The 17,013-nt window shown below is 38.9% G+C and overlaps 2 protein-coding genes across 5 annotated transcripts in view; both read left to right on the forward strand.

Moving 5' to 3' along the window:
- Nucleotides 1–17,013, forward strand: part of agbl4 (AGBL carboxypeptidase 4) — a 261,521-nt gene that overhangs the window by 184,079 nt on the left and 60,429 nt on the right. The gene's annotated exons all lie outside the window — the stretch shown is intronic.
- bend5 (BEN domain containing 5) lies at nt 636–16,708 on the forward strand. 4 transcript variants are annotated; one of them, XM_044043401.1, is made up of 6 exons: nt 636–1,062; nt 2,185–2,315; nt 4,189–4,663; nt 5,859–6,007; nt 8,904–9,117; nt 9,315–16,708. In XM_044043401.1, the coding sequence occupies exons 1-6, from the start codon at nt 879–881 to the stop codon at nt 9,509–9,511; spliced, it is 1,350 nt and encodes a 449-aa protein (XP_043899336.1). In that variant the 5' UTR covers nt 636–878; the 3' UTR covers nt 9,512–16,708. The 4 variants fall into 4 exon arrangements, with proteins under 4 accessions (XP_043899336.1, XP_043899339.1, XP_043899337.1 ...); XM_044043404.1 differs by lacking the exon at nt 2,185–2,315 and having other exon boundaries at nt 636–880; nt 1,004–1,062; XM_044043402.1 differs by lacking the exon at nt 636–1,062 and adding an exon at nt 1,069–2,015.

Genomic DNA, 17,013 nt, shown 5'->3' on the forward strand with positions numbered 1-17,013 from the left:
TTGTTTTGTTAGTTATTTATTTGCCATTCCTTCTGGTTAATCCCAGGTAGGATTATAATACCATCTTTTTAAAAAAAACCTCTTCCAGTACATACTGTTTATGACCAGACTCAGACAGTATAAATGGATGTGTTTTTATATATCCATCCATCATCTACCACTTTATCCTCCACATGAGGGTCACAGGGGCTGCTGGTGCCAACCCCAGCTGACCCTGGACAGGTTGTCAGTGTGTAGTTATATATGTACTGTATAACATAAATACAAGTGCAATAAATAAAAGTAAACAGTCAAAGAAGGAAAAAAAGAACATGACAAGACAATCTATCACTACTGTCTTAATTTTATATAACACAGATATTAAAGATTTTCAGGATTTCTTTAGGTAGCAAGTTATTCAAAATGTTTCATATGTAAAAAAACAAGTCACATGTATTTTTTGCAAATCTTGTTCACATGTTTTTAAATCAAACATATATTACAGCAATTACAGTAAATTAAAATATTTTTAATTTGAATACTTTTTTTATTGGACACACATACAGTATACAAACACTCACACATATACAGCTATACATCTGCACAATATACAAACATAAAAGGGCATCAAAATAAAATTGCAGTAAAATAGAAAACTGAAAAAGTGGGAATCAAAACAAAACAAATGTGTGGATTTACTTATGTATTAATTCACTACTGAGTTATTGTCTATTACTCATGCCTTGACGATCGACCATGGTGATGTGGACCAGGCAAGAATAGCCGATCGCAGACAGCATCCCCAACCCCCGTGTGTGTATATATATTTTTTTTAATACTTTGTGAGAAAAAAAACTGTCAACCATATCCAAAGTGCAGGGACCAAAGACAACTAAATAATGTATGCTTTTGTTAAATTCTTTGAAGACGATATGTGCTACGCGTTGCCCGTTTCAAATGTGGAAGATTTCAGACCACTGCACAAAACAGATTTTGATAAGCAGAAGGTGTATCTGGTTCACAGAAGTGAGGAGAATGGCAGCGCAGGCCAGCCGTGCGAAGCACAGATCCTCGCCCTTGCAGGTAAGTTGTCCTCCTACAACCTCCAATTTTAACGCGGTACCGCTGTTTTATCTGTCTATCTCTCACGCTCTCTCTCTCCGTCCGACCGAGTCACGTCGGTGTGCGCGGCAATGTGACATGTGTCACGGCGGGTCCCTATTGTCCAATCTGTCAGGACGTGATCAGCTGGAGTCTGACACCGATAGCCACTACAGCGTCCTCGGCTGTGGCTAGCTGGACATGCTAGTTAGAAATGCTAAGACAAGTTTGGTATGTTGTCACACCTCGCCGTCGGTGCTCAGCGGATTTTCCCCACATGTATTATATTGTCGCGTTGCCCGCGGTGGCTCTGCTGATTCGACAGAGTAGTGGTGGTGGTCTCGCTAAATACGTGGCGTGCAGCGGTAGCCAGTCACAACGGTTGTTTACAACATGTAGCATGCTAGCCCGGTGTGTATTCGTTCCGCGTTAGCATGTTAGCTTAGACGAGCTAGTTGACTGCGGGCAGACGCAGAGCTGTCACTCCATTTAAAAACACAACTGACAGCCCGGACATGAGCTGTTTTATGTCTGTATTGTGATTTGTAAATGTAATTTGGGATATTCGTCTTGGGCTTTTCCGGATTGCGGTTAGCCGGTTAGCTGGCTTATCTTCTTGGTGTGTGCCATAAAGGGGATGCGGCGCTGCAGTCGTCGCCTTGTCTCCAGACATCCGTGCTCACGTTACCTGTCTGTCGGTAACATGTCAGCGTCGTGGCTGTTTCCCTGTGTTAATGTGCTGAAGTGTGTAAATTAAGTGTTTTGTTGAACGTTACACAAAATGTTTGCTCTCTGGCGTTTTCTTAAACAAGCTACAGTGCTAATAATCCTAGAGTATGAGCTGTCTGGACTGCAGGATCTGTCCGACCTCACTGACACCTTCACTGCGTCTGTCATGTTAAAGCGCTGTATTACCAGGACACCGTGTACCTCAGGTCTCTGTCAACTCAGGCTTACATCTTATTCATAGACATTTAAAAACGGTTAATTGTCGAGATAAAAAACGCTCTTGGTCAATCAGGACAAATTAATGAAACTGGTTTATATGAAATTCTATACAACTTTTTGGAAACTTTGAGTTTCTTCTGTCTCTGCACTTCACAGATACAGTAGAGGAATTAGAAGACAATATAATGCAAAAGAAGATGAAAATTCCCAAGATGTCCATCGAGAATTCAGGGAACTCAACTGAGAACAATTTTGGAGAGGAGAGAATGCCACTTAGGCATAAAAAGGTAGGCTCACCCATATCAGGCAGTAGTTGTGTTTTTGACGGACACAACTGTGACTGTACTGACAGTGACACCAGTGCGCTGTCATACTGTCTCACTGCCCTTTGAGTTTTTAAAAAATCATATTTATTTATCGATATCACCATTGAATGTTGTTGTGTACGACGCCATATTCGAGAATAAAGTCATAAAATTATGAGAATAATGACATAATATTGTGAGAATACAGTCATAATTATTATTCAAGCAAACTCTCAGATGATTAGCTGCAACCGGCTTCAAGATGAGGAAAGTGGAACAGTTTGGGAAGTTATATTTTGGTTTTAGCTTCACAAATAAGGACATTTTTAATCTTTTGGCACAACAGCATTACATTATCAGGACCTTTGAAAAGATTGTTCAAGAAACTGAGTCTGTTACCAAAAAAAGAATCACACAGACGTGGAAGAAATTATCTCTTTTGTGGAGGAGGAAATGGCTGATGGTGGTCGACTGCAAGGCTATCACTGGTTACATCTGTGTGCTGTTCAAAGAGGTTTCATCGTTTCTCTGGAAACCGTTAGATTGATAATTACATTTTTGGATCCAGAAGGAGTGGCAGTATGGTTGCCTTCCAGTCCGTTGTGTTGCTATTTAACTATAACGATAGTAATAATAATATTATGGTAATGATAATTATAATATATATAATTCAATAATTAATTGAATTGAATTGAACTTAAATTAAATAATGATAAAAAAAACCTGTAGTATTACAACCTTTTTCTCGTTATTTATATATATATATTTTTACTTTATTCTCATAATATTACGACTTTATTCTCGAAAGATGAAACATTTTTTTCTCTTCAGTCTAATACTTTGTCAAAGTTTTGGTATTCTATCATGTCAAATGAAATGAATGGTGATGTTTAGTTATGGATGCAAAGATTATTTTAACAAAAATAATTTGAACAAATTTAAAAAGTCTTGTGTGTAAAAATTTGTGACATCTAATGTTAAGACTGTAAATTGTAACAGACCCTTCCCTTTCCCAAGCATGTCAGAGAACTACAGTGGCTTTTGTATACCAGAAACAATGTCCCTTTTTTGTGTACAAAATATGCTTTTGCTTCAGACACGAAATGCATTTGTCCATTTGGGCTGCAAAATGGAGGCTTTTCTAGAGCTAAGGGCCTCAAGTACATGTAAAAGGCTTATTCTATGAGCATAAACAAAACAAATGACTTTTTAAAAGCCATTATACACTAATACAACCCTAATAAATGTTCCATAGTGGACCTTTACATTTAAAAAAAAAAAAAGAATTCCTTTAATTTGCAATCTTTTCCTGTGCCAGCAAGGACCTTAATACATTTTCTAATTAAAAAGAAATGTCCAAAGACTTTTATTTCAGTATGACAAAAAATGCAACTGAAGTTATAGTCACACATTCATATTGATGTATACATACACAGTACTCTTAATGGTACAATGTCATGTTTCCATAAACTTGGATGACACCTCAAATCCTCCATGCTATTTTTACCATATGCTGGATTAACACAAATTCAGCACTCTGGACAGCTGCCCTTTCACAGACAAATCCTCTGAACAGCTCATCAAAGAACTCTGTGTATCCTCTTTTCCCAGTTTCAGCTGAGATGTCTGTCTGTCATGTTGTTTTATGTGATGTTTCGATTGATGTTTAGTCTTTACAACTGTTCTGCCTTCAAAATGTTACATATTATATCTATTTTAGTGCATTTTCTGAGTGTGCTGCAAATACCATCCCCCTATAGCCACCTGTCCTGTTTTGCCTTGTTAATTCACAACTTTTAAGGCATTACAATCCAAATGTGTACATTCTTTAAATTGACAGTTTTATTTTCCTTAGGCTCTGTCTCAGGACCATGGACGACCCCTGTCCAATTCCTCCAAGAGCCTTGCTGCAGTAGTAGCTCGACTGGAGAGAAATGCTGCCAGCTCTTATATGGAGGGTGAAGAAGACCTGGACGAGGACAGACTTGCTGAGGAGGGAGAGGATGATGAAGATGAAGATATGGAGGCAGAACATCAGCAATATCATCACCAGCAGCAGCAACAACAGCATTTGGAGGTGGATTCAGATTGTGTGTCGGAGGTAGCTGCAGCCGTGGTTCCTAGAGTCTTGTATGAGGAGCTAGTTCACAGCTACAGACAACAGGAGGAGGAGATGAGGAGGCTGCAGCAGGAGCTGGAGAGAACCCGCAGACAGCTGGTACAACAGGCCAAGAAGCTGAAGGAATATGGTAGCTTGTTGACAGAAGTCAAAGAACTGAGGGACTTCAACAGGAGACTGCAAGACGTCCTTCTTATGAGACTGGGCAGCGGTGAGAGACATTGACAGTGCACACAAACATTCAAACCACTGATGTCACACTTTAAAAGTAAACCTTAAATCCCCAGCCACTTTTCAATCTAACCAGTGGGTATGTCCAGTTACTTTGAGCAAATATGTTGTAATAAAACTTCAATCTGCAAAGGCACGTTCACTCTTACACAGTTAGTCTTTGGCTGTATCATAAGGAAATCCCACATATCTATAATGAAATTATTAACTATTTTAGACACTGTTAGGATGTTGTAGTTGAGAAAGAATGTCTCTATAAGGTTTGTTTTCTATCAAGATCATGGGAAAAAAAACCTAATGTAGGCTGAAGTAAATGTTGTGACATTTTTGCATATTGCGTATTGAAGTGGCAAATGCATGTTATAATCCACACTAAATATGGTCCAACAATTTTTTTTTGTTTGTAACTCTTTGGCCAGGGAGTGTAGGTCTCAACAGATTTCTTAATCCAGCCTTAAAACTCTAAGAACATTACAGAATATGAGTAAAACAACATGCAGCTGGGAGTGTTATTAAGTCTGTGTAGAAAATTACAAAAGAAAATACACAATAATTACATAACAGATTATATTCCAATACCTAAATCATATAATATAATAAACAGCTTCAACACACTAGGAAATCATACATGGGAAGTTCAATAAAATGCAACATAGCTTATTGTGACTGAAAGCGGTGCCGTTGCTAGTCAATGCTAGTGTTATCCTCAGCCTCACTGTTGATCTGGATAGAGGCACTTGGTTAGTGGAAACTAGCTAGACAATCTAATGGAGCTGTCAGGCAGGGTATGGAGAACTCTGATTGATATTAAAACTCAACAGCCAAGTGTCAGTTTACTGTGGCCAGCTTATCTCCTGTGCTTAAAGAAACTGTCCACCTGGAATCACAGGCCAGTACCCAAAGTGTAAAGCAAACGCACAAAATTGTTGGCATTGTTCCAGTGGTGTGGACCAAAAGAGCAGTAAAGATACTGCAAGGATTAAGATGCAATTAGCTGTTTACAAGAAGAGGACATTGTCCAATGTCAATGTTCTCTGTTTTGTTTTAGTGTATTGCTTGACCTCCTCTCAACCTTAAGTGTTGACAGCAGTGTGTTTGTTTCTTGTACTATGTTAAACGTCTCATTTGTATCTTCCCTTGTTGGATTAATAAAGGCCATGTTATCTTGTTTCCAGAGCCCATGCATGACAATGGCACTCAGACAATCAAGGCCGAAGTTGTTGAACCCATTGTTGAAGCCCAGGAGACATGCAGAGAAGAAGCCAACACCAGTTCCAGCTATTCGCCTTCCCCTAGAACAGTATACACCTGCAATGATGGAAAGGTTCGTCTCACTAGATGATGAGACACTTGATGTCGATTTTCAGTATCCCCTCCAGCTGGCATGTGATTACCACCTTTCCAAGTGTTTAATTTAGATTTTCCACACATCATCAGTCTGTTGATCTGCCACCGAACTATCCAAATGGTCTTTATGATTTTACCTTTTTAATCTTGATTTATAGATACTCATAATATTTCCTCTCTCGCTTTAAGAATTCTAAATCCTTCAGTTCTGTCTCTCTGTGTACCTGGCTGTCTGCCGTAAATAGCATGAATTTGTAGGAAATGCAGTGTTTCCTCTACCCTTGTGAAGTGGGAACATGCCATCACTGCTGATCAGTCCTTTCCCCCATTTGCCCTACCCTAGTAGGTAAACAAGGTTGAGACGATTATTATTGTTCCTGCAAGCCCAGCCAACATCATCAGTGTTTATTAGCCTGTTTGGGTTCTTAACTCCCCCCTCTGCTGTAACTCAACCAGTGTCCTGTTTCTGATGACAGGGGGGGAATTGGTACTACAAGCTTTGTGGCCTGTAGTCATTTCAAGCGTGAAGAACACTTGCAAATTAGAATTCTCCTACATAAGGGACCCCATATTAATTATTTGCACGAGAGGAATTTAAAGTGACTGACAGGTTAGCCCCAGTGAGAACGCGAGAGGGGACAAGTGATAGAACAGGATGAAGAGCAGTGGAGAGAGAGAGATAAACAAGAGCAAGAGGGGAAAGAGGATGAAAACAATCTTGTCTAACTTGAGGGCAGTAAAAAGCTTGTCTACTGGCCGCGGGCCTAAAGCACATTAGCTGCACAGGGAAAAGCCTTTTGGATGCTAGCCTAAAGACTTTACAGTGAGTGGAGAGCAGAGTAGGAAAAGGGCCTTGCATATGCTTCCTGCTGCATCAGCTCACCTAGAGGACCAGGGCAGTCGACCTAGGCTGACAATCGGCTTGGAGTGTTTGGTGCAGGCTTATGCAACATGCAGTTGCAGTGTGTAGAGTGCTAAAGGCTAAGTTTTTTTGCGGAGGTAATTCAGATTGCAAGCATCCGGCAGAGTATCTGTGTTGATGAAAGTGTTGCCTTTTGGGATTTGTAATGTAGTCTAAGTAGGAACTGGCTAAGATGTGCTTTCAAGATTTAGTATGCTCTTTCTTGTCTCTTCAAATGAAGCATTGTAGATTGGTGAAACTTGGATCCCACAGCACACATATATGTCCTTGGCTATTGAGTTTGACATTTAATTGTTTTGCTGTAGCATCAGTGTTATTAAATGAAATAGCTGTCTCCACTCAATGTTTGATCAGTTAACAGTAACCCTCTAACTGGTCCTAAGTCTGCTGTTCAAGCATTTGCCATATCTTTTCAAACAACAGGCAGTTGGTCCAGATGACATGAAGAGATATGGAGACGTTTAGGAGAGAGAGCAGTGGACTTTTTAACCAGATTGATTGACACAAACTTGAAGTGTGAGAAAATGCCTGAGGAGTGGAGAAGAAGTGTAGTGGTACTGATTTTCAGTAACAAGGGTGATGAGCAGAACTGTAGTAATTACAGAAGTATAAAGTTGATCAGCCATATCATGAAGATGTGGGAAAAAGTTGCTGAAGCCTGGTTAAGGAAAGACGTGAAGATCTAATGGATCTGTCAGGCAGGGTATGGAGAATATTAGAAACCTTGACAGTTAAGTTTCAAGAAAGAGAATTGCATATGCTACCTTTGCTTTGAGAGTGCTGATGAAGAAGTATAGCGAAGACCAGAAGAAGTAGCACTGTGACTTTATGAATCTAAAGAAAGCTTATAATTGAGGGCCAAGAGAGGAGCTGTGGTATTGTGTGAGGAAGTTGGGAGTGGCAGAGAAGTATCTAAAGGTGGTGCAAGACAGTGGTGAGGTGTGCACTGGGAGTGACAAATGGGTTCAAGGTGATTGTGGGATTACATCAGGGATCAGCTCTGAGCTTGTTTTCTTGTAAAGGTGATGGACAGGTTGTCATATGAGGTCAGGCAGGAATCTCTGTGGACTCTGTTTCTTGCAGATGATATTGTAATTTGTAGTGAGAGTAAGGGACAGGTGGAAGAAAGCCTGTAGAGGTGGAAATATGCACTGGAGAGAAGATGGATGAAAGTTAGTAGAAGCAAGACAGAATATCTGTGTGAATGACAGTGAGATAGTTGGTACAGTGAGGAGTCAAGGAGTAGAGGTGGCAAAAGTGGGCGAGTTTAAATACCCGGGGTCGATCATTCAAAGCAATGGACAGTGCACAAGAGAGGTGAAGCAGAGAGTGCAGGCCAGGTGGAGATGAGTGTGAGGGGTGATGTGTGATAGAAGACAGCAGCAAAAGTGAAAGAGACAGTGGCACTGTCTGAAAGACAGTAGGTGAAGCTGGAGGTGGCTGAAAATGCTGAGATTTTTGCTGGGAGTGACCCAGATATACAGAATTACAAATTAGCATACTTGACGGACAGCTCAGGCTGAAAGGTTTGGAAATACAGTAACAGAGGCAAGGTTTGGTTACGTGCTGAGGAGAGATGGTGGTTAGCTGGAACAAAGGATGTTGAAGATGGAGCTATCGGCAGGAGGGAAAGAGGAAGACCACAGAGGATGTGTGTGTACATATATATATGTATGTATATATACATAAAGTTTTCAACCCTTGTTGTTGCAGACATATTCTCAGTGGGCAGTAATGTTAGAAATGCAGCATAAACAAACAAATGTTAAATGGATGTGACTTCAGGGTAGTGCATTGTATGCATTATTAACTGATTATCGCCAGAATGTATCAGGCTTTTAATTTCATCAGACATTATTCAGATGACAACACTTATTACATGTGTTATCATGTTGGCAGACTATATAGATATGAATATATATAGTAGTGTTTAAACCTTTCTGCTTTACAGGTTCACCTTGGTGGTGGAATTTGGGTAGAAGAAGAAAAGTGGCACCAACTACAACGCACCCAGGGAGACTCCAAGTTCACAAAGAACCTGGCTGTAATGATCTGGGGAACAGAAACCCTCAAAAACCGCAGTGTCACAGGTGTGGCAACCAAAAAAAAGAAGGATGCTCTGCCCAAACCGCCACTGTCACCCAGCAAGCTGAAAATTGTCAGAGGTAAGACCTTTAATATTTAAAGCATAAAGTCAGAGAGTGAGATTAATTGTTCTGAAGGATTTCTTGTTAATTGATTATTTGCTCTTCTCATGCTGCCTTTCAGTCATTGAATAATATTCGTTTGACACCAGTTAAAGATAAGATCTGCAGTTTTTAATTTGGTGTAGTCTGACTGGTAACACAAACTCCTTCTCCAGAATGTCTGTACGACAGAGTGTCTCAGGAGACAGCCGACAGTGCAGAGATTACGCAGAGATTATCCAAAGTGAACAAATACATTTGTGAAAAGATAATGGACATCAACAAGTCCATCAAGAACGAGGAGCGGCGAGAGTCCAAGCTGCTCATCAGACAGACAGTGAAGATGGAGAACTTCAGCTACGATGGCATGTAATGATCAACTGTTGTCACACCAGCGCCTTCTGCCCCCCCTCCCCATGGTTCAAAGATTATGAAGGGGACTTGGAATGGGTTGTTGGGAGACGTTTCAGGAGGCGTTGTATTCTTTGACCCACTGGATTGGTTATTATGTCAATTTTTTTACACAAATATAACCCTTCCCAACTCCCTACAGAACATCTTCAGTGCCCAGTTTCTTCATTGGCTGAGAGACAGCTTTACCCAACAGCCATAAATTGACGAGTTAGTTTAGTATGAGCTGGTATGAGTGGTTTGTGTTCTTTTTAAAGATTTAGAGTGGAGTTTGGTACAGAGACATGGTTTATTGAGGTGCATGCATTTGTGTCAAAAAGAGATTAGATATGATTGTTAAATTAATTTATTGTTCTGTGTCAGAACATAATTTTGTGTCATTAAACTTTTAAAAAGTAAGGTTGTTTCCCTAGACAAAGTCTTCTTGTGCTAGAAAGATAGTGATGCTAGATAGATAGTGATTTTAGACTTGGATGAATTTTTGGTAACTACTAGATAACTGCGGGTACATACTTGCTGTTGGTACTTACTGCATAGAACAGGACATAATTGTCTCACGTGCACAAGTCTTAATTGGTAACAGCCATATTACATTTTCCAACAGAGATTCTGTTGCTCAAAGAGATGATTTTTGAGTGTGTGCACTCCCCAAAGTAGGTCAATTGGAACACATAGTTTTATTAAAGAGAGGGCTTAAGTGGGAAGCATGACTGTACTGTAGAGTCTATGGAGTGTTATGGTTTTGTTTTGTATGTTGACCTTTTACTTAGGGATGGACAATATGGTCAATAACATAATCATGGTAAATTAGTTTCAAATAAGACGTATTGATAACTTTTATTATAAAGAAATGTCAGATAGTTAAAGATTGAGGTTACTGAGAATGTCGAAATCAGTTATTGTTTTTTAAACTTCTTAATGCACAGACAACAATTAGCAGTGTGTTTAAGATGATAAGATTAAGTGTCTTTGCACTAGATCTGCAACTACTTTGATGACTAGTCATCGATTATTGAAACAGCTCATTTATACTATTGTACAGCCTGCAAGAGCATCAGACTGTTTCAAGTAATCATCAAATTGTCCAGTAGAGGGTGCTGTTAGGGCTTCTTAACCTGCATCCATGCCCTCTTTGCTTATCAGAAGAACTGAACAGTGACATTAATTATTCCTGGGACAATGGATGACACAAACAAGCTTCGTCTTCCCACAGCAGATGCACAGAATAACGAACAAATCAGCTGTTAGCACAGAGAATGCAGTGACATTATCAACAAATAATATGTCTGCAACTAATTGAAATCATTGATTTTTCTCTATAAACTGCTATTGTTATTGTTATTGAATTATTGCCCAGCCCTACGTTGAGTTTAGAGCATTTGCCATCAGCGAGAGAGCACAAGGAAAGGTTTAGATGGCATTTTCGTGCGTCGCTTTTAATCAAACATGTCACTTTCAGACAATTTGACTGTTTAATGGTTTGTTGTGGTACAGGCACGTGGATGTCTCGAAAGGCCTTAAATGGATTTGGCAATCACCGGGGACTGGTTTACCCCTGGGTTTTCTAGTAAGCTGTGATTGTAAATGTTGAGTGAGCCGAAGTTTTGAAGCTTCACCTTCAATTTGCTGTGAGAATGTTAAAGTGATGGCTTGGTACTATTTGATGCCCAATGTGATTCTGCTGCTGAGTTGATCAGAGCCGGGCAGCTTGCTGCCCCCCCATCCTGTTAAGAGATGCTGGCCTGCGTGATGCAATGTGGGCAAGAAAATCAGAGTGCAGCTCTGCACGGAACAGGTCGTCCTCATGTGAAATCAGTGTGAGCTGTGGGTAAAGCTGTCTGAAAAACTGTTGTGCTGTTGAAGTTGTCTGGGCCTGCTGAACCCTATAATAACCCCCTCTTTTTTAAGCCATGCCACTGGGGAACAAAGTAAGGTCGCTCCAGTGACAGCTTCCTCTGAGCTATGCCATCAGAACTTCAAAAATTGTTTTTGTCTTCTATGTATTTCTCTCTCTCTCTCTCTCTCTCTCTCTCTCTCTCCAGTTGTTTTATTGTTTTGATCCAAAAAGGTTTGTGTGGCTGACTGCAGGCTGGAACTAAATGCTGCAGATTGAAATCGCAACTGTGACCTATAGCTGTGGCAAACTGTGAATCTGCTGCAGAGCTGCCCATCAAGCCTTTCTCCTCGTCACACTCTAAATTCTTGTTTGTCAGTTGGTTTATTTTCGCTCTATCATTTTGTCTGTCTTGGTTTTTGTTATCACAAAAGATCAGATCAGCCTTTTGTTAAGCTACCTTGTGTATTGGGGATATTTTAGTGTACATAAAATCCATCTTTATATTTTTTTTTCACAAAAGATATTTCAATTTCTAATCATTTTACCTGTTAAAATTTTAAAGGTTCTGGTCAAGTTGAAATTATTAGTTAATGTTGTAATTCCATGTTACATGACATGGGTTTTCTTTTCTTTTTTTTTCTTTAGCTTTCTTTTTACATTTGTTTTTACATTTGAATTGTTGGCTTAAAGATATTATATCCAGATGTAGATCAATGAAACATACAACAAAAAAAAATCACCCTGTCTTAGCCGAAGTTATCTCTGTGGGTTTAGAGAGACGAGACTTACCTGAACGTAATATTTAAAAAGAGCCCTTACATTAAGCTACAGTCACAACATGATAGAATCTACTCTCTAATTGTCTCCCACAGTAAGATGGAAGTCTGTATCGTTAGAACCGTTTCGAAGCAGTATTTAAATTGACAAAAATCATTTATATTGAATGCACTTTAAACTTATGGGCAGTTTACTCAATCTTAAAGAAATGTTTGTTTTGTTTGTTTTTAAATGTCTATATAAATTAAGGCCTAACAATCATTGTATTATCATGAAGCACCTTAGAACATTTTTTGTCTGTTCATTTTTAATGATAAGAACAAGATATGAGATGTAGTTTGGTTTGTGTCACATATGACAAACCACAGCAAACTTAACATGTTTCCAAACATTATGTCCCAAGTGAAATAGTGATAAAAACTGGATTCTGCATTTCATTATGGCTTCGTGAACAACAGCTGGCTTACTTTTGACAAGCAAACAAGCCAACTGCACTTCTCTTATCGGTTCACCGGTTATAAGAAATTTACCTATGGAATGTGCAAGATGACTGGTATATGTGCTTTAATGAAACGTGTCAAGATGCTGGTTATGTATAGACATGAAAACCTACATGGAGATAACTGTGTATTTTTTACAAATGAGTGAAAATGGTAAGCCAAACTATTGAAAGCTGAGATCAAGGTAAAGGAGGAGGATGATGCTGACCAAGGAATCGGCATGATTTGCACAAAAAAATGGCCTATGCCAATGTAACAGAGCATAGTGAACCTTAAGCCACCAAAGGGTGACATTTTGTTGATATATTTTTGAGTTCCTTTTTTGTTCGTGTCCCCTCGTTCTTTTACCCCGTGTACAAAGGAACACGCGAGATGTACGTGTTCAAGCATGTATTTAAAATACATGCAGTTTAAAAGAAAAAAAAAGATTTCTGCTGTGCAAAATAACCTTGCTGAAATTCTGACACATTGTTGTGTATTGTGTTTGTGTTTGTTTCTTTATTGTCGGATGCCAAAAGGGTTTGCGGTTCGAAAAGGCTGGGTTTTCTAGAGCGTGATTAAGCCTAATCCTTTAACTAAGACCATCTTTAGTTGATGAAAGCCGCATGAAAGTACTGTTTTCAACCTAGATTTTGGCTTTAACTGTGATGACGAAGCCAATCTCTGTCAGATATATCAAGTCACTTGCAGAGGAGCATTTTGGAATTCAACATACACCGATCTATAACCTGGCAGAGCCGTTAATGGCTCTGTAATACCAAATTTTCCAGTTCTTTCATTATCACATTCACGTAGTACAAGGAAGTGTCACTGGCTTTGTGATCGTCCTCCTGTGCGACCTCTAAGTCATTACTCTCTCGACATTTATATGGACTTTTAAAATACAAGTGTATGGAGATAATAGCAAATCCCATCCTCCTTGTTGTGTGTTTTGGCCTATGTTGTGAACAACTGTCAGAGCTTCAGAAGTGAGGTTGCCTCATGTTTGCTTTTTGACTGTTTGTTTTTGGGGGTGGAGGAGGAGATCAATTTCTAGCTTCACTGTGTGGAACAAGCTGAATAGCATCTCACCCTTTTTGCAACTAAGGCTTTTTGAGATACATGAGTGTTTGAGTGTCAGATAAAATGTCAGACTTACTTGAGAACAAGACAAATGGGAGGAACACAATGCTAGGTCTATATTTTCTTAAGGTATCAGTAACTTTGTATACAATCCACAAACCGGTTCTACTTCATCTAACTTCACCGTCCTACCTCATTGTTACTCTGGTGTTTGTTTGTTAGTGACTGTAAACTATGTGTGTATATTAAAAAAAAAAAAAAGAAGATAATATTAATACTACTATAGGAAAAAGGTATACCTGGTTACTCTCAACATGTATAGCATATTAAACTTGTTAAACACCTCAGTACAGAAATATCATTCTTAAGAGAAATCTCTTTTATTTTGAGCTTAAGATGCTGCTTTAAAGGGTGTCTGCGTGAGGGGGGTCGTCTCAGAATATATATATATATATACATGAATATACCTTTGCTCTTTGCTATGTTGTGCAGTTGGTCAGTGCTTGTGTTCTGTCTCTGTAATGCATTCTGAGATTTTTACTGGTTGACGGTGCTACCAGCAAACAAAACTGATCTATTGGACCTCAAATGGTGCTGTTTTTCTATGTTTTTAATCATACAGCTATGTTTTATTCAGGTGTGTCAACTGCCACTATCCCCTCAGCTAATCAGAATTTAAGCCAAAATATTTCGCAAAACCAGTAACCCTGCTATTACTGTATCAATTCTATATATATAGATATATATATATAGATATATATATATATGCTATCCATCCAAATATTGTAGATAATGATTATATCCTCAGCTGTGAGTTTCACAAGTACCTCAGACTTTTGCTGATTTTCAATGGATGCATCTGCTTCTCGCACCTGTTGTCTACAAATATTACTTTGTCGCGGTGTATTTTCAGATATATGCATTTTTAACAGTTAGATCAGGTTACACTATATGTAGTACGGGATTATTAACTCACACTCAGATGGCTGTCCCAAGTGAGAGGATGCCACTGTTCATTGGTCGCATTCCACGTCATCATAGGAAATCTCAACTGGACTGGGCAGTGTATATGTAACAGTAGAAGATCTCCTCAGCTATATATATATATATATATGTAAAAAAAACAAAAAACATTTACTATAATATACTTTCAGGCAAAGTTATGTTGTTTTACAGAGGACTGATTCCATTGGTGGTTCTTGTTTATGGTTGAAAAACTATTGATTTGGTTGAAAATGTCACACAACCGCAGTCGTCAGGATACATTCACAAAGACTGCCGGGGATTTTTCACAACGATTCATTTTTCAAGTGACCATCTTAATCTGTGATTGACCAGTTGTATCTCTGTGTCCTTGACTGTTGTTCGAGTAAATCTGAGTTGTCGCTACAGTACTGTGCAAAAGTCTTTGGGCACCACCGGCTTTGTTGTTTTTCACACTGCCCGACTAGAAATAAGACAAATATTCCAAAATTGATTTTAATGTTCTTGTTGTAAGAAAAACAATCTAACAGTGGGGTAAGTGGATTTTTGCTTTGCTGGAATTCTTAAAACTAGCTTGTAAATCTCCTTGTCATGTTTGTAAAATGAGGGAAAACGGGCAAAAAATTGACTTTAACTTAAAATGTAAGAAAGTTTAAGCAAAGAAACCATTTGCTTAAAAAGTTGCATATATTAATTTTTCCCCAAATCAAGGCTTGTTAACGTTATTGAAAATTAGTTCTTGCAGTGTGTGTCTGTCAGAGTCTGTGATCATTGCCATATGGATTTTGAATGATGTCAATGTATAAATTAGTTGGACAAACATGTTTTACCAATAGCATTTATCAGGGTTTCACGCTGATAAATGTTTTAAGAGATACTTTAAGAGCTACTAAATACTTGTACAAGCTATTTTTCCCCCTTTTTTCCTGGATGTGTTCCAATAAAGTGATTGAGAGATAATTCTACTGTATGATCTTTATAACACGGCTAATACAACAAATCTAATGGTGGAGAAGAGTATTGCAGAGTACTGTAAATATTTAGTTGAGCAGTTTGTGAGTGGTTGACTTACAGAGAGCGAGACTTGGCTTAATTATACAAACAAGTGCATTATATTTCCTTTTTTTTTACCCTGTGCAGTGACACCAGTGGAATCTTTTCTGCACCAAAGTGTTTGTTATATGTTGTGTTTTTTTGAAGGGTTGGTTTGCTCTATCTGTCCGTACGTACGTATGTGTTTGTTTTCCTGTGTTTTTCTACTCGGGTCATGTCGAAGAACTGAGCCGTTGCTGGAAAATTCTGTTTTTACTGTGAGCAGATTGTATAAAGCAGTTGGTTTAATGGAAGCACTTAAGCCATCCGTTGGACGTCTTTTCCACAATGGTTCAATTGTAAGCTTTGCTCTGGCGCAGAGAACTGACCCAGAGAGTTTTGTGTGTGTAACTGGATTCCTATGCAGGTGTTAAGTTGTGAACCACATCATTGTTGGGTGGAGGGTGAGCCAGAGAGGCAGATGACTGGCCAATGTTCAAACCTCTGAATGTGTCTGCACAGTCTTGAGATTGAGTCAACGGGGACGAAGGCGATATGACAAATCCATACAAAACCATTACTACATTTCCGCACCCATGGAGTTAAACTTTACAGGGCTGCTTGGGTATATACCGGTCTGCAATAGCTGTAACTATATTGCAACGATTATTAGGGGATGACAGGGTTATCACTGTATGGAGTACTTCCAGTTAGTATGATAATGTGAACATTAATTTCAAGACTATTGCAGTAAACACTCCCTCTCCCTACTTCAGCCTTCTAGAGGCAGAAACCCGTATCTGCAAAAGAGAGTGTACATGTCTTTGCTAAACCGGCCACACCTCTGCTATGCGAGCAACTCTTTGACGCTTAGCATCCTGTTCTGTGTTTTCTCTTGCTGCATTCAGGAACACCTGTCTAATGTATAGATAAACTGAAATAAATCAAGACTTTTATTCTATCAGCACAAAACTCTTCCTGTCTTTCTTTTTATTGTCATCTCTTGTCCTTCCGTGAGTCAAAACTGAAAGGTAAACTATTATTCAAATCTGTCTGGACTTTTCAAAATGGGAAAGTACACTCCTCTTGTGAGGAACCAAAAAGATCCTAAATGTGTGAAAAAATTATTAGAAATACTGCATTATTAGGTCTTTCAGCAGTAAACTCCCACAATTCCTGATCTTTCTTCTAATGTATGTTGTCGTCTATGAATTCATATACATATCATTGAGTTCTCATTGTCATATTTTTCTCCGGCTTTAGTTCAACATA

This window comes from Solea senegalensis, linkage group LG14, assembly GCF_019176455.1.
Source record: "Solea senegalensis isolate Sse05_10M linkage group LG14, IFAPA_SoseM_1, whole genome shotgun sequence".
Lineage (NCBI taxonomy): Eukaryota > Metazoa > Chordata > Actinopteri > Pleuronectiformes > Soleidae > Solea > Solea senegalensis.

What these genes read in the sequence shown, in the direction of transcription:
- bend5 (XM_044043401.1), top strand. Translation starts at nt 879, where the DNA reads ATGTATGCTTTTGTTAAATTCTTTGAAGACGATATGTGCTACGCGTTG. An exon ending in ACAGATCCTCGCCCTTGCAG is followed by an intron (nt 1,063 to 2,184) that starts GTAAGTTGTCCT and finishes TGCACTTCACAG; the next exon opens with ATACAGTAGAGGAATTAGAA. An exon ending in ACACCTGCAATGATGGAAAG is followed by an intron (nt 6,008 to 8,903) that starts GTTCGTCTCACT and finishes TCTGCTTTACAG; the next exon opens with GTTCACCTTGGTGGTGGAAT.